Source organism: Rhipicephalus sanguineus, chromosome 8 (assembly GCF_013339695.2).
Source record: "Rhipicephalus sanguineus isolate Rsan-2018 chromosome 8, BIME_Rsan_1.4, whole genome shotgun sequence".
NCBI classification, from domain to species: domain Eukaryota; kingdom Metazoa; phylum Arthropoda; class Arachnida; order Ixodida; family Ixodidae; genus Rhipicephalus; species Rhipicephalus sanguineus.
Window position 1 is genome coordinate 69,143,436 of NC_051183.1, and position 26,912 is coordinate 69,170,347.

At 45.1% G+C, this 26,912-nt stretch overlaps 3 protein-coding genes across 3 annotated transcripts in view; 2 read left to right on the forward strand and 1 right to left on the reverse strand.

Annotated features, from left to right (window-relative positions):
- The first annotated feature begins 467 nt into the window (after positions 1-467).
- Positions 468-4,841, forward strand: LOC119402053 (protein Mpv17). The gene is made up of 2 exons (XM_037669133.2): positions 468-810; positions 3,516-4,841. Exons 1-2 carry the CDS (start codon positions 656-658, stop codon positions 3,964-3,966), a joined length of 606 nt encoding a protein of 201 aa, XP_037525061.1. The 5' UTR covers positions 468-655; the 3' UTR covers positions 3,967-4,841.
- Positions 4,842-7,223: 2,382 nt separating this feature from the next.
- Positions 7,224-11,004, forward strand: LOC119402054 (protein Mpv17). The gene is made up of 2 exons (XM_037669135.2): positions 7,224-7,577; positions 8,887-11,004. The coding sequence occupies exons 1-2, from the start codon at positions 7,423-7,425 to the stop codon at positions 9,269-9,271; spliced, it is 540 nt and encodes a 179-aa protein (XP_037525063.1). The 5' UTR covers positions 7,224-7,422; the 3' UTR covers positions 9,272-11,004.
- A 4,238-nt stretch (positions 11,005-15,242) lies between these two features.
- Positions 15,243-26,912, reverse strand: part of LOC119402055 (actin-related protein 6) — a 39,929-nt gene continuing 28,259 nt past the window's right edge. The window contains exons 8-11 of the mRNA XM_037669136.2: positions 25,362-25,485; positions 21,326-21,401; positions 17,735-17,797; positions 15,243-15,522 (exon numbers count right to left, since the gene is read on the reverse strand). Of these exons, the coding sequence (XP_037525064.1) occupies positions 15,393-15,522; positions 17,735-17,797; positions 21,326-21,401; positions 25,362-25,485 (393 nt within the window). The 3' untranslated portion in view covers positions 15,243-15,392. The remainder of the gene's footprint in view (positions 15,523-17,734; positions 17,798-21,325; positions 21,402-25,361; positions 25,486-26,912) is intronic.

Sequence of the window (26,912 nt, forward strand, 5' to 3'; positions counted from 1 at the left end):
TTTAGGAGCGCTAGATTTCACGAATGAACAGCGCGCACATAGCCTCAGCCGTGCGCCCGTCGCGCGGAAAGACTATATATGGCGGACGCCGCCGGAGCGGAGGCGTGGCGGTGACGTGAACAGCGTCATCGCCGCGCCGCGACGTCACTGCCCCGCCCATTCGCCAGACTCTCCCCATCGACGGCTCTGCCGCCGCGGTGGATCGAACGTCTCAGTCTCTCTGCCACGCACGCAGTGGCGTCACTGTAGTGGCGTGTTTTCTGTGCGGCCGTTTTCTTTCCTCCATGGCGTGTTCCCCTTCATAAAGAGGGCGCGTCGTACATCTACCTCTTCAGGCCACCCACACACGTGTGAAATGCGTGAGCAGCACAGCTGGGAGCGCGTGTCGTCATCCGAGGTTGCCTCGTCACACAGGCTACGTCAGAGGGGCGAGATCTTGTACCGCCTCTCTTTCATTTCGTTGCCGGGCGCTGCGGGTGCGCGCGTTTAACGTGTCAGTTTATAGACGTCGGCTTGCTTCACTTGCATACCGATCTTGCGCAAAACCGCAAGACCTTGCCTTGTTGCCTATTCCAAGGCTTGCGGCTCAAGGAGCGGGCCGCGTTTCCATTACGTCGGCTCTGCGACCCTCCACGGCTCTGCCGCAGCTCGGAATATGCGGCGGGCATGGCATCTGTACGCGCGTTTGGTGCGTGATCACCCGATGAAGACACAGCTTGTAACTACGGCGACTGTGATGTTATCTGGAGACCTGATCGCACAGAAGGTGATTGAACGCCGGCCTGACATCGATGTGCCGCGAGCGGCGAGGTACGTATTTCAAATCAAGTGACTGGATGTTTTTGGAACTAGCGCTTTCAACTTACCGGTGCCGCCTTGCATGACACGATGGAAGAAATAAGGATAGATGAATGAATGAAAATTGTCAAGTTATTTGAGCTAACAGCATTTTCTACGGTTTAAGCTCACGGTATGTGCTTAATTTGACGTGATTTAGTCGTGTTATGCTTTTTGTTTCGCCTGTACAAATCGTGTAAACCTATTCGGTGCCATTGTTAGTGGACTTTGTTTCATTCTTTCTTTCTTTCATTCATGTCTTGAATGACATTTTCATTCAAGAAATGAATGAATGAATGAATGAATGAATGAATGAATGAATGAATGAATGAATGAATGACCACCTCTAGGCTTCAATAAAGGTGCACATTCGCTACGCAAGGAAGAGAAAAAAAAAGAACGAAAAGAAATTCTGAGTACGCATTGGAACAGGAATGCAAAAAAAGAAAGGAACCTAATCAAATAGTGATATGAAACACAAGATTAAATACAGAGGCTAAAAATGTTAAAATCATAATGCAAGATATTTTCATGTGATCCTCTACGTCACTACTTCTGAGGTACAAGTGCAATTCACATAGACCATGCTGTGATACGCAAATTTGGGCGCGGCACGCAGAAAGTTACAGCAGACAGTAAACACGGACATGAGCAGTGGTTATGAATTAATTATACCTGCGTGTAAATTTTAATGGCCTTGTGAGAACTTAGGGTTTTCTGCTGACTGAACTTCATGCCTTTTTGCTTTTTTATGCTTTTTCATGTCTCTTTTCTTATTCTTATTTTTCGATGTGACATCAAGTGTGGCTTTTTTTTTTTTTTCGTGTCTGTTGCCTTCACTATATTGATTTTTTCTGTGAAAATAAGTAGCCAGCGCCACCTAACGAAGGCAGCATGTCCTATAAACATCGCATCATAAAGAATAATAATAAGCCCATCCCCAGGTATAAGCGGTGAAGCGGTGATGCATAACGTCATTACATGAAGCAACTTTGAAAAGCGCGAACACATGCGGGGCAAAGACAATCGCATCCATCTTGTGTTTCTTCTTTAGTTTTGTGTCACGCGGTTCAAAACGTTTCTGTTTCACAGGATGTTCACTACGTCAATGACCGAAAAAAAATATGCGTGCAGCTGTGAAGCGAAGCGTCGAAGGACGGGACATCCTGAGCACCGGATAGAATTTGTTGCGGTGCATGATAATGTGCAGGTGTTGTAATTCACCTCGCTTCAGTGGCGCCCGTCACGGTTGTCACAAGCCTTAAACGCGGCGAATGGGCACAGAACTCACTAAGTTGATTGAGATTGTAACGGCGGAGCTGATTTAGCTTGAGGTTGAGCCGGCCGTCGTTTCAGAAAACTCGGCGGGTACGTGCCACAGAAAGCGGGCACGTGCCGAGCAGCTTCTAGTGTAGCATAACCATGTATAGTATAGCAATGGAGTGGGAAAGGGAAGCGACTGTGAGGAGGAAGGAAAGAAGGAAGGGGGAGGGTACAGCGTGGCATAGCCTTGTGTAGTATAGTTTAGCAAGAGAATGGGAAAGGGAAGTGAGGGCGAGGAGGAGGAAAATGGGGACGGTGAGAGTGTAAATCGTAGCATAGTACAGTATAGCATAGCAAGGGATGGGAAAGGGAACTGAGGAGAGACGATAATATAGAAAGACATAGAGAAAGATGACAGGAAGAAGATGAAGAAAGAAGACAATCTGCGCTCGACAGGTGATGGCGCTTGCTTGCAAACTCCGCTGTTTACTCAGATTTCACAGGCAAAAACTGCCTTTAATTTTTCTTTTTTTTTGGGGGGGGGGGGGGGGGGAGGGGGGCTGAAAAAGATCACGACACTAAGTTCCTCATCTCGCCCTTTTTCCCGTGCCCCCTTGGTCTGCCTCTTAATGTGGCAATCGCTCTTGACGAGAGAAAATTAAGAGGACTCGATTGGCTAGACGCGCTTTAAAGGGACACTAAGGAGAAACAATGAATCGGCTTAGATCGATAAATTGTGATCTGAGAACTCTAATGTCGTTAATTTCGCCAACATGTGTTTATTAATAGAGGAGAAAATCAAGTTCAAAGTTTCACTTTTAAATTTCACGCCGAGATCTCCCCGCTTGACGTGACGGATTTCAAAGTGTACTTACCGTATTTTGGCGCCATTGGCTCAACAAAATTACCCCAAACTTGGTATGTTAAGTCTACGGCCACCTCAGAGGACAATGTACTTCATTTTCACCGTTTAGAAACTACGTAGTCCCTGGTAGGCGCCGTCAAAACATGTGACGTCACGACGAATGGTGCGGAAACTTCAAGGTGGCGTCGCCACCCACATTTTGTTTTTAGATGCGAAGCATCTTATGGCGGAGTTCAAACCGGTGGTGTGCGGCGTGACCACCCTTACTGCGCATGCGCAAACCCTCTCCACACATCTGAGCTCTCCACTCCCCCCTCCCCCTCTGAAACGCGGGCTCGACATGCCGAAACGCTGCTTCGCATCGCCTCATGGTCCCCTTTAGCGGGAGATGGTGTGATTTTTTGCGTTTCCTCGCTTACTAAGCGTCTTCTCGCAGCAAGCGTGGTGTTTTTGGTATCGTGAAAGAGTACTTTACTAATATGAGAAAAATCGTTTGGCTCTTTAGTGTCCCTTTAATCATCATTTTCTAATGCAAAATCTAACTGCGCAGGTTCTTCATCATGGGCGTCGGCTTTGTCGGTCCCGTCGTGCGTGGCTGGTACCTCATCCTGGAACGGGTCGTCGGCAGCGGCTCCAGTGGCACGGTGGTCTTCAAGAAAGTGCTCCTAGACCAAACTCTATTCGGCCCACTGTTTGTGCCCAGCTTCATGGTCGTTCTGGGCACGCTTCAGCGACGATCCTGGGACGACATCAAGCAGTCTCTGCGCGCCAACTATCTTCAAGTCCTGCAGACCATGTACATGATCTGGCCTGTGGCGCAGTTCGTCAACTTCAGATTCGTGCCCTTCAGCTACCGACAGGCGTTCGGCAGTTGCGTGGCTATCGTGTGGAACTCTTATTTGGCCGGCAAGGCCAACAGGACGCAAAGGGCGCGCCATGGAGAAGTAGTGCCTTCGAAGTTCAGAGACTTGAAAAATCTCGTTCCAAGTACGGATGGCTAAGGAACTGTAAATACGTGTACGTCATCTACAACAGTGGAGGCAAATGGACAATTTAGGTGAATATCAATTGTAGACGAACTGTCGTACACTGCGAGTTTGCGGTTTGAGAAAGCAATTGAGAAGCGGCTTTGAAGTTCGCCAAGAGGAATTGTTTCGAACACAATCAACTAAGTAGCGTTGTACGTACAGCCTCTTATGACGAGGAGACAAGTGAGAATCGGTCATAGAAGAACTGCCGTATGGTTTACGAGGTTACGTTGTGGGAAAGAATACATAGGAAATGCAAGTGCATTTTATTTGTTTGTACCTACTGCCGTTCATCTAAAGAACGTTAGCTCAAGAGAGATGCGTATGAACAACGTTAGTAATCTCAGTAAGGACACAAGACACCAGAAAATAAACTAATTGAGTTCAAAGAGTACTCGGAGTGAAGCGTAAAGCTAAGCAAAATGTTAGCTTTACGCTAACATTTTAATAGGTTATTCTAAATGGTCGACAGGATTTGACCAATTGGCGTACACAAATTATCAAAAGCCCGTTCTGTTATTATCCTATTGCATTTTTACCACACTTATTATATTTTATTCTATTCGCCCTATCTACTAATATTACCTACCGCGCTGTTGCGGTAGCAAATATTAGTAGCCAAACAGTTGGTGTGTAACCGGCATCGTCCCAGTGTATTGGGACATTGCTGTCTTTCCTAGTGTTCTAACGAAAATTTTTATACCTATTCATGTGTGCACCTTAATCGGTTGGCTTATTATCACGAATTTCGGGCACGCTCGTCGAACTCTGTGATGTAGTGCCGGGATCATACGCATTGTTCACAATGTGTGATGGCGCATAAATAAATACATATTTATTGTTCATAACCCTGCATTCTTTCCTTTGCATGATTTCTCGATAGGTTATCATATCCATTGCAAAAGAGTACAGCGCGTATACATCGCACGTACGTAGGCGTGATCAGTAGCGTAGCCAGAAAGTTTTTTTTTTTTTTTTGGGGGGGGGGGGGGTTAACCATAATTTATGTATGTTTGTGCGTGTGTTTTTATGGGGGCCTGCATATATATGCACGTGCAAAGTTTTAAAAATTCGGGGGAGGGGGGTGACCCCCCCCCCCCCCGAATCTTTAAAACTGTTATATATCAGCAAACCCTGTCCTCACGCTGCCGGATTTCACTTTTCGAGCTCGTGAGAGATACTGATGCACGTTTTCGGCTTCAGTAGATGTAGGAACGAGGAAAGTGTGAGCTTGCTAAAAATGCGGGAAGGCACATAGCAATTGATTCCCACAGGATAAAAGTTTCGTGTTCGAGAATTACTCAGTCTTGAGGTTCTTGAGTCGTATGCCACGACAGCCCATTAATCAGGAAGCTGTGCCCGGCGAGTTCCTGATCGACCTACAACAAATTGAGAAGAAGCTTTGCACTGCCCGGACTGAATAAGGGTGTTGGTTATTACATCAGCTCCTACCACAAGTGTAAACTCAACCAGGCCAAGTACAAGCATAAAACGGATACTATAACGACCGCCGAGTCCACAGTGACGTCGATGTTGAAAGGGACACTAAAGAGGAAAACGATTTTTCTCGCATTAGTAAAGTAGTCTTCCACGATACCAAAAACACCACGCTTGCTGCGAGAAGACGCTTAATAAGCGAGAAAACACGCAAAAAGAAAATACAGGTGGCGACGCCACCTTGGTATTCCCGCACCATTTGCCGTGACGTCAGATATTTTTGACGGCGCCTGCTTGAGCCTACGTAGTTCCTAGTAGGTTAAATCGAAGAACATTGTCCTCTGAGGGGGCCAGAGACTTGACATAACGATTTTGTGGAAATTTCGTCGAGCCAGTGGCGCCAAAATACGTTAAATGCCCTTTGAAGTCTTTTACGTCACGAATTACAAAGTTTGGCGCGAAATTTAAAAATTAAACTTTGAACTTGGTTTTCTCCTCTAATAATAAACCTATGGTGGTGAAATAAACTACACAAGAGTTCTCCGACCACACTTTATCAATCTAAACCAATTCATTGTTTCTCTTTAGTGTCCCTTGAAGCTGCTGATAGTGGTCGTGAACTACCCCCTAGAGGTTGGTGAAAAGACACATCCTGCACAACGCAGACACTGCTGTGGACAGCTCAGCCAAATCTTGCTATTGTGCGCGGCAAAAAGAGTTTAGAAGTGGAGAGCGAGTTGCCAATTTCCCCAGGAGGAGGAGGAGAGGTTGAGGAAAGGAAAAGGCGCAACTTCTGCAACCCTAACTGGGAGCACGGCTCAGCGCCGATTTCCCGAGGCGCCCTCTTTTATACAGAGGACTGTGCTCACTCTCTTCGGAGCTGTCGGCGCCTGCTGTTTGGCGTCACGCAGCAGATAACATGCTATTTGTCAAATGCAGGCATAAATCAAAAGCGGCGTTTGGATCAGATGCGCTTTTTGGCCTGGGTTGCCGCCACCATAGGAAACTCTATGGCCGCCACATGCGGCGCCGCTCTCCACAGTTTGCTAACATTACACAGTCACACTAGTGCGCACAGGAATCCCAATGGGAGAGAGTGATCGCGTTTCATCACGAGCGTTCACGGTCATGACGCGCGCTGACGTATCTTTTCCCCCCGTGTCATCCTTCCTCTTGCTTCCAGCGCACTCGTCGCGGTAGGAAGAAAGCGCTTACAAGTTACAGGCGTGCGACAAATACCTGTAGCATCGCTTGTTCTTCGCGGATTCGAGACGTGTTTCGGCAATCAATTCGTGAGACAATAAACTCTGATATTAAGGCCATTGGATGATTACTTGGAATAGTGATAGAGTGAACTACAATCTGTCTAGCTCCGAGTGGTGGAGAGCACGCGACGGGCGGCGAGGAATCACGGCGCCCTAGACATAGCCACCTACCTGGACTAAGGGCTAAGCCAGTTGGCTAAGCCTGGACTGAGGAGTGAGGATGCTGCCCACTGGGGACGACAACAATCGTTTGCTCAAGCATCGAGGAACACCGGGAACACGACAAGTTCTAGCTCTCCGTTTCAATAATTTATGGTTGAATCCACGCAGTTATTATATTAAAATGTTCAAGCTGTACTTACTTAGTTTCGCCAAATGGATGGTACATTTAATTATTGATATAAAAATGTTTATTACACACAAGCTTTTGACTCGGTTAGTTTTCTCAATTTTTGGCTACGTTTTGTCTTTTTCGTCTGGCAACCCTGTACGTGCAAACCATGTGCGTGAAAGATCCGAAACCGTGTTATGGAACCGTGTGTTGCTGATAAAGCCCGTCTTGGGAATTTGGGAATGTCTTGATACTCCGAGGAGGCAGGCATTCCGCTGTCTTTACACGTGATAGCGAATGCGGTAGATGGGAGCCGAACCACTCTGACGGTTAGCTGACGGATTGCCGACCGTGCGGAGCTTGCGATTCTGCGCTCGCGCTACCACAGCATCGGAAATGCGACAGGCATGGAATCTCTACGCTCGTCTCATGCGCGATCACCCGGCGAAGACGCAGTTTATCACCACGGCCACCGTGATGCTGTCGGGTGACCTGATCGCCCAGAAAGTGCTGGAACGACGGCCCGACATCGATGTGCCTCGAGCGGCGAGGCATGTATGCTCTAGTGGTTTCGTTCCCTACTCTGCAAATCCTTTACTGCGTTTACTACAACCTTAATGAAAACCAGCAGTTAATGAATCCAATGAAGGTATAGGGGACGCTAATTGTACTGTTTTAAGTGTATTGTAGTATTTACGATATAAATGTGAGGAAAGTAAAGTGGACAAAAAGATAACTTGCCGCCGGCAGGGACCAAACCTGCAACCTTCGAACCTGCAACCTGCAGCCCGATGCTTTACCACTTGAGCTACAGAGGCAGTCGTTCTCCCGTCCACTATATCAGGAGGACAGTTGGTATCAATTTATCAATTGGTTCAGCATCGGGCGCATTATGCGAAGGATGGAGATTCAGTCTCTGCCTGTGGCAAGTTCTCTTTTCATCCACTTTACTTTCTTCACGTAATTACTACAATACAATTAAACAGTACAAATAACGTTCCTCATACTTTCCTTGGCTTCATAATCTGTTGGTTTTCATTATACTTACACCCCAGTAACATGAGAAATAATGTCATTTGTACCTAATAACATTTACATTTAATGTGGTTAGTTCGCTGCCACACGGGGTCACCAAATGCCATGGCATCTCATACGCCCTCTATAATAGAATAGTCGTCCTTACCACACACTTGCTCAAGGCTCACGTAAACGTCACGAATGGGGCATGTACGTACAAGCCTCAACCGATTGCATGCAGCAAGAACAGACATTCTAGTAGGGGACACATATAGCATCGCACCTGTGAATGCCAGGTCTCTTGACATTGTATGTCAGGTTCCTAACTGCGGAGCAGTTTAAAGGACTTCCCAGTTGTTGTCTCATGTCTTGTGTTAGCATCACAAAGGTGTCGCATTTGATCCACTAAGTCGGGCAGGCTGAACGTTTGGAATGACAGCGTTGCCAAAGGGATAATTCGTCTGTCCGAGCCAGCGAAGCTACAGCAAAACACCAGCGTCGGGATCTACGGAAGAGAGGAGCGGAGGTGAAATGCCAGCATTAGGAGTTAGACGCACCGTGCTTGGAGCAGCAAGCAGTAGAAAAATAGTGGGACAGAAAATAGATAACCGCAAAACAAATCAGATAAACACAAGAAAAGAGCAGATAAACACAAGGAAAACACAGGCAAATCAATGCTCCACAGTTCACGCAGCTTTCACTTGGGGTAGAACTGGCTTTGATTTTCCTTACAGTGTTACACACACACACAAAATAGTGATAAGGTTTGTTTACTTAATCAAGAATTTCTTTTTTTTTCTCCACTGATTTCTGAACTTTCCAAATTTTCCCAAAACTCTACAGGTTCTTCATCATGGGCATCGGATTCGTCGGCCCTGCTCTCCGAGTCTGGTACATCACGCTTGAACGCATTGTCGGCAGCGGCGGCGGGCGGGCGATGGTCGTCAAAAAGGTGTTCCTCGACCAAGCCGTGTTCACCCCGGTGTTCTTGCCGAGTTTTCTGGTGACTCTCGGGGCGCTCCAGGGACGTTCGTGGGGCAGCATTAAGGACACAGTGCGGGCCGACTTCCTGCCCATCCTGAAGGCGAACTACATGCTGTGGCCCGCAGCGCAGCTTATCAACTTCAGATTCGTTCCTCTCAGCTACCGAGTGCCGTTTGCAAGCTGCGTGGCGCTCGTCTGGAACACTTACTTGGCCTGGAAGGCCAATAGGACGCAGCCGGCATAACCAACAACAACGATTGTTAAATAATATGTCAACTTGTTGCCTGATGGTCCAAGAACTGCTTGTAATTTCTATAAGTCAGTTTTAGCTAGATCAAAGTCAGTTTTTACTACATAATCTGTGTTGTCTGTACACAAACGGATTCAAACACGACATCAAATGTTTTAGTATAATGACTGGTATGCGCAATCGCTCGAAATAACCATGTTATGTCGCGACGAATCTGGTCTATAAAGATAATGTTGGCTTTGATCTGTTCGTGCAAGTCGGAACTGCACCAATACAACCCGAACTGAAGACGGTGGAAACACATGTACGTGTATTACTTAACCCTAACTTGTTCCGTTTCAATCCTGAGTACTGTACATGATGTCACTGAAGTTGGAATAATAGAGCTGAATTAGTTGGTAGATATTCATGTTAAAAGACTGGGTGTGCAAACGCAGGACGGACACGAGAGAGAAGTCTCGGCATTTGTGGTGTCTTCACTTCTCTCTTGTGTCCGTCCAAGTTTGCACAGCCAGTCTTTTAACATGTCAAGAGAGGTCATACATGACTTCTGAGCTCAGGTGTTTCTTGCACTCTGTTGCACATGTTGCTCTAATGGGCGAATACAAACGGCTCTTTCCAGGCACACTTGTGCCCACAACAACACGGATGTCAAGAGTTTTGTGCTGTGCAACAAACTCGGTTTTTGCTGCTTGTTTCAACTTGTGGACACTAAAGTCATGATTTTTCTAGGGACAGCTATATATATTCTATTTCTTACTTAGCATACAAAGACTTTTCACTGCAAAAACTTCCCATGTGCGGTCGTACGGGTATCACGGCATGCGTTTTGTGGTGTTGCTTGCGACCTAGGATACTCCCTACAGAGCCACTATGTCGTATATAACTACATGTCAGAGTGAGCTTGCATCAAGTTATGCGTCACTTGCGCACTGCTGCCAGCATGCAACATGTTATGTTTTGGTATTGAGTGCAATCAGTGTCATGGTTGCTCTTCACAGAAATGTCACCCCACAAGGCTCATAATTACATTCATATCTAGAATGCCCTTCATGTATTATGTCTAAGTGCATCCCATTTTGAGATTATTGTTAGATTATATATATGCTACACCAAACTGCATGACACGTCTATGTCTGATATGTGATGCGCTATTTCGTGGTCGCAAATTGGAATAGCGAGAGCATCTTTGTAGCAATGCTTGCCATGTATGAAGTGGAGCACGGATGTTGTTCATGACTATTTATGTGTAGTTGGCACCCAGTTGCACACATTGTTGCTGTTGTGTGCATATGGACATTTTGGCTGTCCTGTCATCCCCAACCACCAATTTTGATGCCGAAAGCTTCATGCAACAAAAAAAGCTTGCACCTTTTAGATGCCCTTCGTCCAAGAAACTTGGATGTTCTACTTCATGATCCTGAAGATACCTCGACTGCAGTGTGTCAAGACTATGGCATTTCAGACCATATTGCATCGTACCATGCTGTGCTTGCAACAACGCATCACAATCTTGGAGGCCATTCAGAGCTGTTGCACTTTCTGTTATTGTGTGTTAAGGTTAAAGTATTATATAAGAGGTAAATAAATGATTTTGCTTTATTTTCTGACATATTGGACTGGTGTGTACGCGTTGATATGTTATATTTTTCTTTTTATACTACGGAATATATTTTAGCTTAGGCGGTATATTAACAGGTGAGCAGTAAGTTCATCAAAGATTGACAAAAAAATCACTCGGTATGGTACAAGTGAACAATGTATACAGTGCCTAATTCATTTCCTTCAACAGCATGCTTTGAGTTTTATCAAGTTTCGCTGCACACATTTAAGAAATCCACCTTTTTGCTGTCACAACATCGTGTTCTTGTGCTTGGAAGACCAGGCTGCATTTAAGCAAAACATCAAGCTGCATTACATATGCTATTTGGTACTCCAGTCTACTATTATTTACATCACTTCAGCAGACCTGCTCCGCACATTAAACTACTAACACTGTGTAGGAGCTCATCATAGACCGTTTATAAATTTGAATGACACCTAGAACAAGAATTATAAACCAATTCTTTAAAACGCAGACAAACATGCACAGACAGCAGCGAGTGAGCAGAGTTGCAGAACAATGTACAGTTCTTATGTATTGAAGCGCGACATGAAAACTTCCAGCATAACGACTGTAATGTGCAATCACTAAGAAAACCTAAACACGTTGCTAAGGATGTGGCTGCTAAAGTAATTGTTGGCTCTGATAAAAATGTTTTAAGTCAAAAATATGCTGATATGGCGTGAACTGAAAGTGGTGGAATGAAATTATGCGCACTACTTTGACCTAAGTTGTCGTGTTTCAGTCTGTGAGCACTGTAAATCCATGAGCAAGGAAGAAAACAGGAGAGGGGGAGAGAACTTAAAAGTTATGGGTGCAAAGAGAGAGAGAGGGAGCTCAAACAAAACGTCACAGTCATTCACATTTATGAGTGATGCGACATCACCAGTCACTTACGTCAGACACATTTAGTCTACATCTTCTTGTGCAAGTGTGTTGTCCTTAAAAATTTTAGCAATGCCTGCAATGCCCTCAGCTGTGACCACACCTAAGGACATTACAGAATTGTTTCCACTGATCTTGGTCTGTGGTCAAGGCGAGCTAGAGCAATTGTGAGTGATCCATGAGCAAAAGTGCACAAAAAGATCTATATGCTTACAAATCAAAAACTCGGTTTACTCAAAGTCAAAATGTGCAAACTGAAACTGACGAATGCACTGCGATGTATGCTAGGAGAAGCACAGGCTACAATCTTAATTTGCAAGTTACACAGGCAAAATCCCTGGCCCACGCGGAGTCCCTGGCCCTGCAGAATTCCTGACCCACACGTTTTCAGATATAGGATCACATTTACCTGGGTGTGATGTGGCTGAAAATAAATGTAAGTTTCTGGGTTCTGGAGAGCCTTCGCAGGACAGTCAAATTATGAATACCATTCAAAAGGTTAATTTTCTAGACCTCTGTTGGTGCCAATTCCTCAGAATGTTGGTGCGATGTTTCAGTCCCAGGAATGGGCATGAGCACGTCCCCGGAAAATGAGGCTGGCTGTAACTTACTTCTCTAAACCAAAATGCTTGCTTCACTACAGAATACGATGTCCATACAATCGACTGCTGGAATCCTACCAAAGCATGCACCGTCCCTCTTTTTTGACCACATAGCCAATGACTCAACAATTTCACTGTAACACGAATGTCGCGATACAATCTACTCTACAAGTAAGTTTCTTTTACGTCAATGTAATGTCAAAACATTCAGTGGCCAGCACCATGTCTTAATCACAGTTGAGTTAAACACTTTACGTTTTCAATTACGATGTGCCAAATGCTCTTGCATTTTGGAGAAGTAATGTGTTCATTCAATACCCATTCCTTAATGAATAGTCGTTATTAAAGTATTCAATAAGAAGGAAGGCAAATCTACTCCATTCTAATATCTCATGACATAATGTACCCACTGCCATGACAGTGCAATGTCTTTGATTTCGGAGATTTTATGTCGGTGCGTCTTGGTGCAGCTTTAAAACTTGCTGAATTGAAGCTTGTAGCAGTTCCTTTGAAATGAAATGTAGTTATTTTAAGAACTGCAAGTCACAGGCTGGTACGTGGACTTCAGACATGTTCGTGTCGCTGGTCTTCGATCGAAAACTTGAACTTCCATACAAACTTCAGCAAAGATTCCGACATCACTGCTCAGCCGACCGTAATATTTTAAGAGACGACGAAGTTTTCATTTTTAAAGGGACACTAAAGAGAAACAACGGATCGGTTTAGATCGATAAATTGTGCTCTGACAACTCTAATGTCATTAATTTCGCCATCATAGGTTTATAAATCAAGTTCGAAGTTCCATTCTTAAATTTCGTGCCGAAATATCCCCGCGTGACGTCACGGATTTCAAAGTGTATTTATCGTATTTTGGCGCCATTGGCTCAACAAAATTACCCCAAACTTGGTATGTTAAGTTTATGGCCCCCTTAGAGGACAATGCACTTCATTTTTACTGATTAGGAACTACGCAGTCCCTAGTAGGAGCTGTCAAAACATGCGACGTCATGACGAATGGTGCGGAAACTTCAAGGTGGCGTCGCCACCCACATTTTGTTTTTGCGCGTTTTCTCGCTTACTAAGCATCTTCTCGCAGCAAGCGTGGTGCTTTTGGTATCGTGAACGAGTACTTTACTGATATGAGAAAAATCGTTTTGCTCTTTAGTGTCCCTTTAATGTGCGCAGTGTTTGCATTAGCAGCGAAAAAGTACTCGTGGTTACAACGGAAACTACCTCGCACGACCCTCTTGCACAGATGAATGGCACGTACGGCGCAGTTCTGAGGGTGGAGCTTGTACTTATTTTTAGATTGTAACCGACCAGAGTTTTCTGTCTTATAGTAGGTTTTTCATATACTGCAAAACTAATTTAGCAATATGCCTCACTGCATAGCACAACTCTAGTTTCCACAACAAGCTTCCATAGCACCACTTAGGTGTCCATTTCTCTTGGCCACCATCGACAGCGCCAGCCTGCAGTGCTGCAAAAACACAGCAACCGAAGCTGATGGAAATCGTGGCATGGTACAAATACACGTACACAAACGTACATCGCGTAAGGAAGAGGAATTGCACTTGCGGTTAGAGGACCAAGGGAGGAAAGACGAAAAGGAAGAGCTCTTCGAAGAAATGCTTCTTCGTCGCGTTTTCCTCCATTATGATTTAGTACACATAATACATGCACACACGCACATACACACAATACATTTCCGTTGGTTTCAACCAAAACATAAAAATTGGAGGACGCTTAAGCTTCGCCTTTAACAGTGCAACGCGACAGTGTTATCTGGCCTCATTTGCATTGCCTTCTCATTCGCTTGCCATGCTTCACAGGTGGACAGCTCAACCATGCCCTGAGGGAAGGAATGTCTGTGTGCGCGACATTAGCTGTTGTAAATCCTCCTAAGGCACCTAGTGAAATTACACTGACAAAGTACCCACTACGCATCTATAATGCAATACGCGTACCTAGGTAGCTGTGCTCTGTTGATGTTGTAGTTGATGATGGTGAATTATAGCTAGGCCCTTTGTAATGGCTTGGCAGCTTTGGGACAAACACAAGCACCAATGGTACACACACAAGCCTCTCCCACTGGTCTACAATTTACCCCATCTTGCGCATGTTGATTCCATTTCATTCTTGCAAACTTCTTGATTTCATCACCCCCAGCTAAACTGCTGCTGTCCTTGGCTGCATACCCCATCACTATGTATCTGTTCCATAACTTTAACTGACCTCGTTTCCAATGTTCCTATGCATTGCGTGGCCTGCCTAGGTCAAATTTCTCGCTTGCTGTCAACCATAACATTGGCTACCCGTTTGTTCTATTATCCGTTCTCCTATCTCTTAATGCTATGCCTATCATTTTCTGTTTCAGTGTTAAGGATCACCATGTGATCCTTAACTTTTTCTTGAGTATCTTCATTATTCTCCAAGTTTCGGCCCAATAGGTTAGTACTGGATGAAGACAAGCCAAGCTTGAAGCAGAAGCCACCATTTTCGGTCATTATGAATGAAAACAAATGCTCCTTTAATTAATTGCCTTCCAACTGTAAACCTACCCTCCATTCTCCTGTCATGCTGTCACCTCCTCTTTAGGGCACTTCTGATGCGACCAACGAGATTTCACAGCCTCTTCAAGCTCGTCTAGGAAGGAATCTACTGCATTCAATGTGACAATGTCACACAATGAAACGATGTCACACACCGGCACTACATGAAAAAGGGAAAATGTCATAAAACTGTCACCAACAAAGTTCAACACAACCTATTCAAGCAGGTTGTCTGGCAAGCAGATAACAAGGTGTCTTTAGTCACAACCTCGTACACACAGTTAACACACAGCAAGGCTCGTTGATTAATCAGTAAACAGGAATGAAGAAATCAGTCTTTTATTATGGTCCCAAGCACACAACACACGCTTCCAATGTTCCACGCATGCACACAGTTAATTAATCCACACTGACATCCATAATTGAGGAGATGTTGAAATCGAGATGCGTCGAGTCGATCACACACAAGCGCGTCACGAGTCGAACTTTTCCAAGCAGTAGGCGGTGCCGTTCTCTTCGTACTGCTTCTTGGTCACGATGAGCTTGTTCATATCGGGGTCTTGGTAGGCCATGACCCCTCCGTGCCATGCATACGTGATGGGACTGCAATCAATAGAAACTGCTGCAGAAACCCTACTGGAGTTGTCTAGGTACGTGTAAGCAGTGTGCCACTTGCGTCGCCTTTAGTACCCTGCACGCTTTGATGGTGCAGGGTTCGAGACCAAATATACTCCGGAGGTAAAAGGTTCGATATCCTCCAGACTTGGTCTGTTTGGGGTTATGTCGAGGGTTCCAAACCCTGCAGACTTGGAAAGGTTCGTGGGTTCAAGTTCCCGCATACTTCAGAGGTCAAGGGTTTGATACCTTACATGCTCCAGAGGTTGAGGGTTTGAGCCCCGACACATTTCATAATCGTGGATCTGAGTTCTCATATGCATTGTGGCACTAGTGTGTGTCTCTGCCATCTATGATGCCCTACATGCTCAGAAGGTTCGGGGTCCAAGTCCCTGTACATTTTGGGGGCCATCGTTTGATACTTTACGCGCTTCGAAAGTTTAGGGTTGGGTCAAGGGTCCACACCCTAGACACCCTGAAGGTTCGGGGCTCATGTTCCTGTATACTTCACAGGTCAAGGGCTGATAAGCTACATGCTCAGAAGGCCGAGGGTTCAAGCCTAAACACGTTTCTTAAGTAAGTCGGGTATTTGAGTCGTTATTCACTATTTACCATGTGCTATATGTTTCCCATGTATTTCCTATGGAGCCTTATGCATTCCTATAAGAAAGGTGTTACTAAGAGGTAGGCAGACGGATTTCCTGGGTAAGCAGCCTAAGAACGCTTGCTCATTAAAAAAATAATAAATTCGGGGATTTTATGTGCCAAAACCACAATATGATTACAAGGGACAACACAGTTATAGAGAAAAAGAAATCCTAAAAACTACTAAAAAGAAAAAAAAAACAAGATCATGCCACAGCTCTCTTGAGAAAAATAGGTATTTTACAAAAAGTAAGTGGACCAAGTGAATACACGAACTGACAAACACAGGCGCCAACTTCCAACTGTTTATTGCCAGAAACCACGCCGATTGTCAGTTCATGTCTTCACTTTGTCCCCACCGCGCTTAGCTCAGCAACAAGCCCTGTTCATAGCTTTCTTTCTTTTTTTTTTTTAACTACAGACAGCCAGCTCGATGGTCTCTACACCTTTACGTTGCGCCTTTACAATCTACAGCAATCCTCCATTGAGGGAGTCAGGTTTACAGTCAACCCAAGCTCCAGCTCTTGATACAATGGTTGCTCTTCAAAAAATAAAGCAGAAAGGCATCAATTTTTTTGTGAGGGGTGCTCTCACTTCTTTCATTATCAGTTTTACATAACTTTCGTTTAGGTTTCATATAATTCAAACTAGGCGAGCATCCTCATGAAATTCAAATTGACAAGCCTTTACTGTATTTGCACCTTTGGCGCATGCTCGCTTACTTGCACGATGTACAGTGAAATTCAGTTATATTAACCCTGGTAAACAATAAATTACATCTTGTATGAGCCATTCTTCAATAGCATGTGAACGAAAATCGCATCCAGATCTGAGTGAGCTACGTGCCGACCTGAACAGCTCTGTAAGTTGACTTCCCTGTGTAACCCAGTCGTTACCATGTCTGCCATAATGGCACAGAAGGAAAAACAGCAAACAAAGAATACCCTGTATGTACTTGGGGTTGCTCGTTTTCGAGTAAAAGCCGATTTTGCCTGATTATTACACCCCGAACATGTTTCAGGAGAATTGGGTTAAACCCTATTTCTCCCCGAAATGCAAAACCACATAGCCTTTATTCTTAAAATGTTTTTTTCTTTATGTTGCATGGAGTTTGTGGTGCATACACGGTACCTATCCTGCTTCAGGAAAACAAACTTAAGTCCTGTTCCGTTAAATGAACTTCAGTGACGTATAGTTTATTTCAAAAGCTGCGTGCAGCACTGTGGACGCTACATGGCTCTGAACCAACTGCCAAACTACTGCGACCAACTCTTTAATGTCAATATAATGTATTAATTTTCATAAATGTATTACTTGCAATTTGTATTTCAACACGAAAGAACCCGAATTTCAGAATGGTTCCACAAGACACCCAGTTCCTGCCCAGTTATCAGAGTGAAAAACAGTACCCCATTTTCACCGCCGGAATTAAAAAAAAAAACAAACTCGGAAATGAACAACCCTACATATTACTGAGCCACTGGGGTACGTATGCTTGAAGACGATAAACAATTTGAAGACGATATACAGGTACCGGCATGATAAAAAGACTTACTTGTCTGGTGCTGTGACATTCACCTCGCAGATCTCAGGACACAGGGAACGCAGGTCGGTGTACCTGCATCAAAATAGGCAAGTGCCGCTTGCGACATGGGCTTGCAAAATTCAACAGCAGAGCGAAAAGTTTGTGTGGATTACCATATTTACTGAAGTGAATTTCACCGTTACCTCAATTGTAAGGCAGACTTAATTTTTTCACCCAAATATGGAAGATACGATGTTCCTGATCAGAATTTTCACACCTAAAAAAAATTCAGACAGAACGAATGGTGGTTGTCTGCGTACTATATGTGAGGGAATCATTAGATCAAGAGTGAATGAAGGCAGAGTTGCAATAAAACCAGGGGACAGCCAATAAATAGCCAACCCTACTTGCATTTAGCCAACAAAGTCAAAACTAGCCAACATTTGCACGAATTTATCTGGCATCAGCCGAGACTAGCCATCATTCAGTGAACACCAGAACCACAATATGAATATGAGGCACGCCATAGTATTAATTTTGACCACCTTCTTTAACGTGCATCTAAAGCTGAGTACACAGTTGTCCTAGCATTTCACCCCCCTTGAAATGTGGTGGCTGTGGCAGGGAATTGAACCCACAACCTCGAGCTTAGCAATGCAACATAGTATTCAGCCAGCACGAGCCAATTCAAACCAGTGCTGGCAGCATGCGCATAAATACTGTAAGCAAGGATGCCATCGTTCACAAATTGCACAGAGGTGCAGGATGTGATGAACGCTAAAATACGCTTTTGCATGTAATGTTGCCACAGCTATATTGAAGCAGTACAGTGCCTGCCTTTAGCATGGGTGCTAGCGGGTTCTATCATTAGCACCGCCGAGCGCCCACCAGTTTTTTTCATAAAGGGGCCCTACACCCCAAATTATGGGTTGCCATGGGTCTTGATGACTGCTGTGGCGCAAGCGAGAAGCGGCAGGAGCAAAGCATTTGATATTTTAATTTGTTTCCGAAGTGGGTTTCCGCACTGACTGCAGCGTCGTACGTCAACAGCTTCTGCCACCAGAATTGAGGTATTGCCCAGGTTATGCTATTCATTTTGATTGGTTCAAAATAAACAATATAACCTATATATTGTGCACTCTTGTGATGTACTCATTGTGAAGGATTTACAAACTGTAGCTGTGAAAGAGACCCCCATTTGTGCATCAGTTTCAATTTCTGTGGTGCTCAACGCCACTAATAGTGCTGTCAAACAGTCTACGCAAGGCGCAGCCTTCATCAGTGCGCCTTACTTTGCACTTCTGCATCAGGGCAAAACCATTCATTCCTCTATGGCCATACATGGAATTTCCCTGCACTGTCAACTGCTGGTGTTAACAGTTTTCACCTGCCATCATTATTCTGTTCAGACAACCTGAACGTGTGCACGTTCCAACTGGCGTTCCTGCATGGCCCTTGTCACTGTCCTCGTGTGGCACCAGTCTCGGTGGCGTCCCTGGAACTCTGAGCGGCGTGACTTCGCAAGTAATGACACACAGCACATCGCTTCTTTGTGGGTGCTTGCGTTCAAAGTCCCGGAGCAGCTCATTCTTTCTCATGCATTTTGCCCTCTCATATGTCAACAAAGAGTCGTCTGGTAAATTGTGCGACACCGAATCCATCAGAAAGTGCAGTACCCGCTTGTGGCAGGAAGGCCACCATGTGCTGCAGCACTCCGGTACAGCAAAATGTAAGCTGCGTTTTGACTGGAAACAGACAATAGGTAAGTGAAATACCAAAGGCTACGCCAATTTCTGTCATCGGCTTTTATTATTTTGAAGTTCAACAACTTCTGTTGGCGAGCGTATATCTCCAAAATTCCTTCTGCACTCATCTCCAGATGACACAAGGAACACGTTGCAACATAAAACTATTTCGGTGAAATTTGGGTGCAGGGCCCCTTTAAGGAAAAAGACGGCTGATCCCTCTGTCAAAGGAATTGGTAAGACTCGAAAGTGAAACGTGTCGTCACAGAAGTAGTTGATTGTTTATAAAGCATTGGTACGTATATGAGAGCTTGTACAATATCTACTGTTGTTTGGCAGATATAGCACCGCTTGATGTGGATGCACTCACGCTGATGCCTAGTGGCACATCTCCATACCGACGACTAACGCCCATGATCATGATTTAACCCTTGCAGTAGATGAAGTTCTTCACATATACCTGGACAACGCATACAGTGAATCCCGCACAAAGATGGCATCAGCAAGCACATAGTAAACACTGCACTCCTTCAAAGCGTCGTGAAATTCAAAGAGAAAAGCTACGTGCATCATGTCTTCCCTCTAGCCTGGCCGTTAATTCTCACAGGGTGAGTGGGGAACGCGGTGAGACAGCCAGCCGAGCGTCGGAGAGCTATTTTTCGATGCGAATTGATGCTATGAGCGAGGCTTGGGCTAAAGCCACCACCTCGCAGTGTGTTAAAGCGTTGACGAAATTACACTTTATCGAAAACGCGCCAAATGGGACGGTCGTAGCAATGGCGCATTTTTTCTTTTTTTTTTTTCAAGCTGGTCGTACACATGTCACCGCCCTGTTATAAAGGGGATGCTCATAGCATCAATCCATCCATGCAAAGAGCACTGTGAGAGGAAAGTGTGAAAGATAAAAGGCGCGTTCATGTAGCCTCCGTTATGTGTTCGGCGGTAGCTCAGTGGGCTAAACGCCCAGCAGCCATCGTCGCGGACCGAGAGGTGTGACTCCTATCAACGGAGCTTTTTCTTATAGTTTTTTTTTCTTTGCCATTTGATGGCATTCATTTTGCTGACGTACTTCCGTGATGGAAATACGTCATGAAAGTCTTGGTGGACCCCCGCATACTAAAACACTTTCGTGTTAAAAGAGGCACCCAAGCCTGCAGGCATTCGGTTTTGTGGGTACTCATATCTCGAGAAGGTGGCCCCTCCTTTCCTCTCTCTTCTTTCACGTCCCCAACGACACTGCGCCAAGCTCCTTTATGGCAAAAGGCAATGATCATTGGGCTATCTAGTTGGTGTTGCATGGTCTGAAATGAACAACAGCGCATACAACACGGATGAAGAGAGAACGACAACAGTCAGCGCTCGTGCTGTCGTTCTGTGTCCTCGCTGTACGTGGTGTTGTTCATTTCAGGCTCCCTTATGGGTTGCAAAAATTAACCTAAGCTAACCTCAGACCATACCTCTATGAAGTTTGAAGAGCAACAATGCACCTAACTGTCTTCTCAGCAGATTTTTATGGCAAGAGACCACAACGGACACATGTTCTTTCGCGAAAAAAGAGAATTTACTGTATCCAAGCCACAGTGCATCGGGTATCACTAATTGCCAGCGTAAGCCTGCCATTGCTCTGAGGTCAATGGAGGTGCTATTTGGACACAAGCGTATTGTGTTTTCACAATGTGTTCATGCCGCAGTAACATTGCATGCAATTACCTAGTACTTTTGGTGATTTACGGAATGTTCATAAACACGCTTTTTCTCACACATAAATAACAGTGCTAGCAGAATTAGTATAACGGTCCGTTGCAACGTCCATCTGTTGTACTGCTGAATGGCTACTGAATCCTAAGACAAGCAGACTACAATATTTCAAACTCACACTCGTTCGCCAAAGGCAGGAAAGCAGGCATTTCCACCAATCAGGAGGACGTTCTTCAGCATGTGCGGTCGCATCTCTGCGAATAACCAAAACGGGATACAAGTTGCGTACATTTCACCAAGAAAGCAAGCACAGTACGTCATACAGAAAATCCTAGTCGTCACTTTGTAAGAGGTGTGCTGATATTAAAAATTATGCAATAAAACCCCGGTGATATGATCACGGCTGATACGAATTTCGGTGTAATATGAATTCGTGATATATCCAAGCCAAAATGCATCGCTTACAATACAGAAAAAATCTGAACACATTCCCAAACAGCTGCAGATCATCCAAATGCGCGAGCAACAGCTGCTGCGGTGACCGAGCCGGCGGAGTGACCGGGAGCAACCGACGCAGTGTCTGGCTATCTCATGACCGGCTAGATAGTGCATGCGCGGACCAACCAATCTTATCAAAGTTCGCAGTTCCTGCCAAAGCGACACAGATCCCCCTCCGGCACCCTTCCACGCGCCATTTTACAATGGAGACGGCTGGTACGTTTCATCTCTGCTTGATCCGTGGCTGGCGGCAGGCTTTCATTCGCACAAAGAACGTATGATGCACAGGACGATGTTATCGGTTTGGACTTTATTTGGAACATGACCATGATGGCAAACATTCGCTCGAGTGTCTACATAATTGCTATTGCAATAACAGTGAGGTCGCATGCGCACATTTTTACGACCCAGAAGGCAATCACTGACAATTTAGGCACGAAGGAAACGCGAACGGATATTATACATTTTTCTGCCACAAATAAATTATAATTTTTTCTTGATTCTGGGTATGAACGTTCGGGTGATACGAATATTCCACACGCCCCACAAAATTCATATCACCAAGGTTTTACTAAGCAGAAATCAAACAGTTCTCGCTATTCTACGCTTCTGGTTACCTCCGGGGAAGTGCCGTTACTTCATTTCATTGCTGCTATGTCCGTGGCATGCAATATGCATAATTGAAAACAGTTCTTTCACCTTCAGAAGCTCCTCAGTTATTGTGATGTCAACCTTCTGAATCGTTCTGTTCCGTGCCTCCCAGGTTTTTTAAAGTGCCACAGATGTTAACAGACGCAGTTCCTTCATGGCATCAACGCCATACGCTGAAGTGGCGATTGCACGTTTCTACAGATACCAATGCACCTGTGCATGAAATTTTCGATACTAGCAGCATCACTAACATACAAGGCAATTTCGGTTTGCCAGATTTCATTAGCACAGCTAGTGAAAGTTTATTGAACCAGCCCGGAACGTAAAAAGGTTCTCTCCACCAAATGTCCTTTTTCTCACCTGGTCATTTCATCACTGTCTCGCGCTTATCTCAGGAGTGTTCTTAAGGTGAAAACTTTTATCCGCCCCATTTATGCATCGCTTGCAGTTACTGTATGCGAAGTTTTGTTTTACAGAAGAGGAAAGGCACTTGCTGACCCTTCGTGTTTACCATCAGTCATACCATGGTGCGGTTCACAAAAATCACTCATTTCCCTTGAAACACAGAAGGTTGGAAATTGGTGACGTACAGTATTGCAAAAATCTCTGCTTCATAAAATGTATATTCGCATGAAAATTTTTGATGTTGCATATTTCTAAGGAAACACTGATGTGTTTGTATTTGTCCCGTAGTTGTGTAAATAATTTCTTTTTTTCACATTACATTTAATAAACATGTTTAATGGTACTAATACTCGTGGAAAGAAAATTCATTCCTCTATCAATTCGGATCATACACTTCATGCTCTGCCAATGGCAGAAAAATATTTCTTAGACTACCCAAAAAGTGCAACTTTTCCCGTGGACAGGAAACTGTTAAAGTTCTGTATACTTCAAAATTTTCGCCTATTCAAGCACTCCTATTGCACTTATTGCTATTATCTTGTGAACTTTCCAAAGAAAATGTGGGATTTGATGTTCCAAAACAACGCGTGGCTCGGAGAGGCTCTGGATTGATTTCAATCACCCAGAATTCTTTTAACATAATTATTGCATTTATTTAGACTGCAATTCTTAACTGGAACATTCCGTACGTCACCCCAATAAGTCTGTATGACTTCCGCACATAATTAAGAAGTATATATGCGGATTCCACATAAATTCCATTAAGTTTCCATAGCAACATTACGAACATGTAGAATTAGTGAAATGCATATGGAACATTTTAATAGGGAAAAGCCAGGAAAGCTGCAACAAGCAGAAGCACATCATCAAGGTTTTACTGTACGCGTCTAGTAGTACACTCAAACCTCAATATAACAAAGTCGCATCTGACTTGAAGATAAGTTTGTTATATTCAAAAGTTCGTTATAAACGTATACAGTCGAACCCACCTATAACGATCCCACATAAAACGATCTATCGGTTATAACGACCATATTTGGGTGCACTTACGATTTTCCTATGCTAACCATTGAAGCTGCGTCCAGATATAGCGAACATTTTTCAAAGCCTCCTACTTTTACAACGAACACTTCAGACACGGACGCGGTAAAAATATGGTGCATACGAAGCGAAAAAAAGTTCAAACATGACTTCTAAAGCGTGACAGGGGTGCGCGCTCGCGCGTGCCCCGCTCCAGTTTACTCGCGACTAAGATACCCAGATCGGCGAACACCGCACGCATACTTCAGACGCTGCGAGCGAGGTCGCTCACTTTTCAGGCGTTTCTTCAGTGGTAGAATGGCAGTGGGGGAAAAAAAATAGTAGGCAGCATGAAGCCTTGCGGTCAGCTTTCGCACAGTAACCTTTCCTGACGCCGTTCTCTGCAGCTACGACCGCCTGCGATGAACCAAACAATGCCTTGGAACGCAAGAAGGCGTAAATGCAATTGAAGTGATAACCGCGATAACTTTCCATCGCAAAAAGGTTCACTGCGTCCCTAAACTTGTCGACGCCACAATGTGCCGCGAAAAGTCGTCCGTCTTTTCGGTAACGGCAGAGACCAGTCGATCGGTGATTACGACTTCTGCGCGATTTCGGCGATGCCTTCGCGGATAAGCATCAGAAAAGAGCGAAGGCAAGGTGGCGGCAGTCGATGAACGTGCCGTTATGCCTTACAGCCGACAACCTTATCACAGTCATCTGTAGATATCTGCTCGGCTGCGCGTGTGGCGTACTAAGCCGTACACTGCGGATGGTCGGCGGTACGAGCGCGCCATGCTTAGCCATGCTGCCGTTCGCAAGTTCGCCGCCGCCGCCGTGTCGTGCGAGACCGCTTTAAAGTGCGCGTCGCTCTGTTGTTGAGCGGCGCGGGCACCGAGAAACGTCGATGCACTGACGACGAGCGTATAATGCGTGTTTGACTAAGGTGACAACAAAAGTGCGCCGCGCATCGTCGTGCAGGGCCGCGAGAGCATCGCGGAGACGTAGAGTGCGCGTTGCTTGGAAAATGCTTGTTCTCGCCGCGTTGAACGAAGAGGCTAGTCGCCGCACCCGTGCACGGTCTGGAGTGAAACAAGCACGAAGAACGTACAAATGCGCATACGGCATACAGCAAGCGGCCCGGCAGTGACTCCGCGACCCGAGTAGGCGATGCGCTGCACGCAACTAGCCAGGGATGATCGGCTCCACGTCGCGGTACCGCGCTTTGGTGAAACGGTGTCGGATCATTGCAAAGGCGGTTAATTCACTCGTGAGCACGCAGCGGGCGTCGCTTCACGATGCGAAAAGGCTTGTCACCTAAAGGGTTGTTAGCACTTTAATAAAAGTGCACAAAGAAAAAAAAAACGGCTTAGCCGCTAAGTGCACATTTTTAAGGGCGAGTCCATATACAACAAACTACTGATATAACGACCACTTTTCGCGACACTTTCGAGTTCGTTATAAACGGGTTCGACTGTATTTGTAACAATATGTCTATGACAAGACCATTCTTCATTTACTTTGTTATAACGGATAATTCATTATATCTGTGTTCGTTATATTGAGGTTTGAGCGTACCAGTACATCGTGCGATTCACCTTGCTGTCACCGAAAGCACGTGAAGGAGAAGTCATGCTCACCCTTTGGAAGGGTCTCAACAACGTGGTTGACTGCCTCTGGGATGCCCATCTCTTCGATGCCAATGTCGGAGGGATGAAAGAGCAGTTCGGGAACCATGAACCTCTCGTTGTTCAGCCTCAGGAGCTGTGTGGCGATTGAAAATAGACAACGGTCGATTATGACGACACAGGAAACACCCGACTCTCTTTCACATACGGCACACGATTCACTGGCTTTACAAAAAAGCCGGAAATAGAAACCAAAGACCGAAGAGTTGAAAACGTGACACTCTAGCGTTCATCTCGGCTTCGCATTCTTTTTCCAAGATGAAACAGTCCCTGTAACATGCTCGGCTTGCAAGCAATGTTATAAACATCTCTGACACTCATGATCAAAACACAACGTCACATGTGAAAGAAATATGTAATGTGTGTCATGTAGTCCGACATTCTAGTAAGTCAGGAAAATATCTTGAAAACATGATGTAGCGTATTTTCCTGCGTATAATCAGTGCACAAGATACAGAAAATTCTGAGCTAGAGTCGGGGTGCGGGTTATATGCGAAGTTTGGGTTTGAAATCTCCAAATCAAACACTTATTGAGGAACCCATTAAATGTGCAGTAACAAAGAAACTCGAGACGAAGCTAAGGACCATCCAGGATGCAATGGAATGAAAAATTATAGGTGTAACCCTACGAGGCAGGAAGACAGGAGAGTGGGTCAGAGAACAAACAGGGTTAACCAATATCCCAGTAGATATCGAGAGAAAAAAAAAGCCACCACCATATCCACGAAGTGAATCATATTAGAGGAGCTTGCTCGGAGATGATCGGGTAACCCGCGAATCATCCGTACACATCCCTCTACCATCATATAGGCCTAGTGCGCTGCAGCTTTGAACCAAACAGGCAGCGCCACCAGACACCGCGCGGCGGAAAAGTTGGGATTGTCATTTGTTGCTCCCGGGTGCGCAGTCACGGTAGAAACGCATGGCTCCTCGCCGAAAGGACGCAAAAAGGTCACAGAAGTCCGGTACTTTTTCGTACTTCTGCGTGCATGACTGGCACAACAGCTGTAGGAACACCGTGCGGAAGCAACTAGCTTTAAAATTCTGTGGGTTACCACAGAAGTCGGACGAAAATGAAAGACAACTCTAGCAGATGTGCGGCGCGTAAGCAACGCCTCGAATTCCGTCTAACTCTGGGGGTTTTTTTTCCGCATTTTATTATTTATTTTAAACGTACACACAAACATACAAGGCCAGAAAGAAATAGGAAGATAGCAGGCTGACAACAGTCACCTAGAGCGGCAATGTGCCTGTCTGCGTCTTCTGCTTTCACGCGTGATTCCTTGCCAGCCGGAACGGCGAGCAGGGGTAGCCGATGCGGAATCAGACACGCATTTGCAGCGTCCTCTTCGTTGGGAACGAAACGGGTTCGATATGGCTCAGCACATGTAGAGCATTGAAAAATCAAAAGCTCACCTCCCCTCGTATCTCGTAGTCCGCGGTTTTCAATTGCACAACGCATTTCCCAATAATGTCGGAAGATTCCATCGTGCAGATCAATTC

Excerpts from the sequence above, each read along its gene's own strand:
- LOC119402053 (XM_037669133.2), top strand. The coding sequence starts at position 656 with ATGCGGCGGGCATGGCATCTGTACGCGCGTTTGGTGCGTGATCACCCG. Across the intron at positions 811-3,515 it reads GATGTGCCGCGAGCGGCGAG|GTTCTTCATCATGGGCGTCG; the intron begins GTACGTATTTCA and ends CTAACTGCGCAG.
- LOC119402054 (XM_037669135.2), top strand. The coding sequence starts at position 7,423 with ATGCGACAGGCATGGAATCTCTACGCTCGTCTCATGCGCGATCACCCG. Across the intron at positions 7,578-8,886 it reads GATGTGCCTCGAGCGGCGAG|GTTCTTCATCATGGGCATCG; the intron begins GCATGTATGCTC and ends AAAACTCTACAG.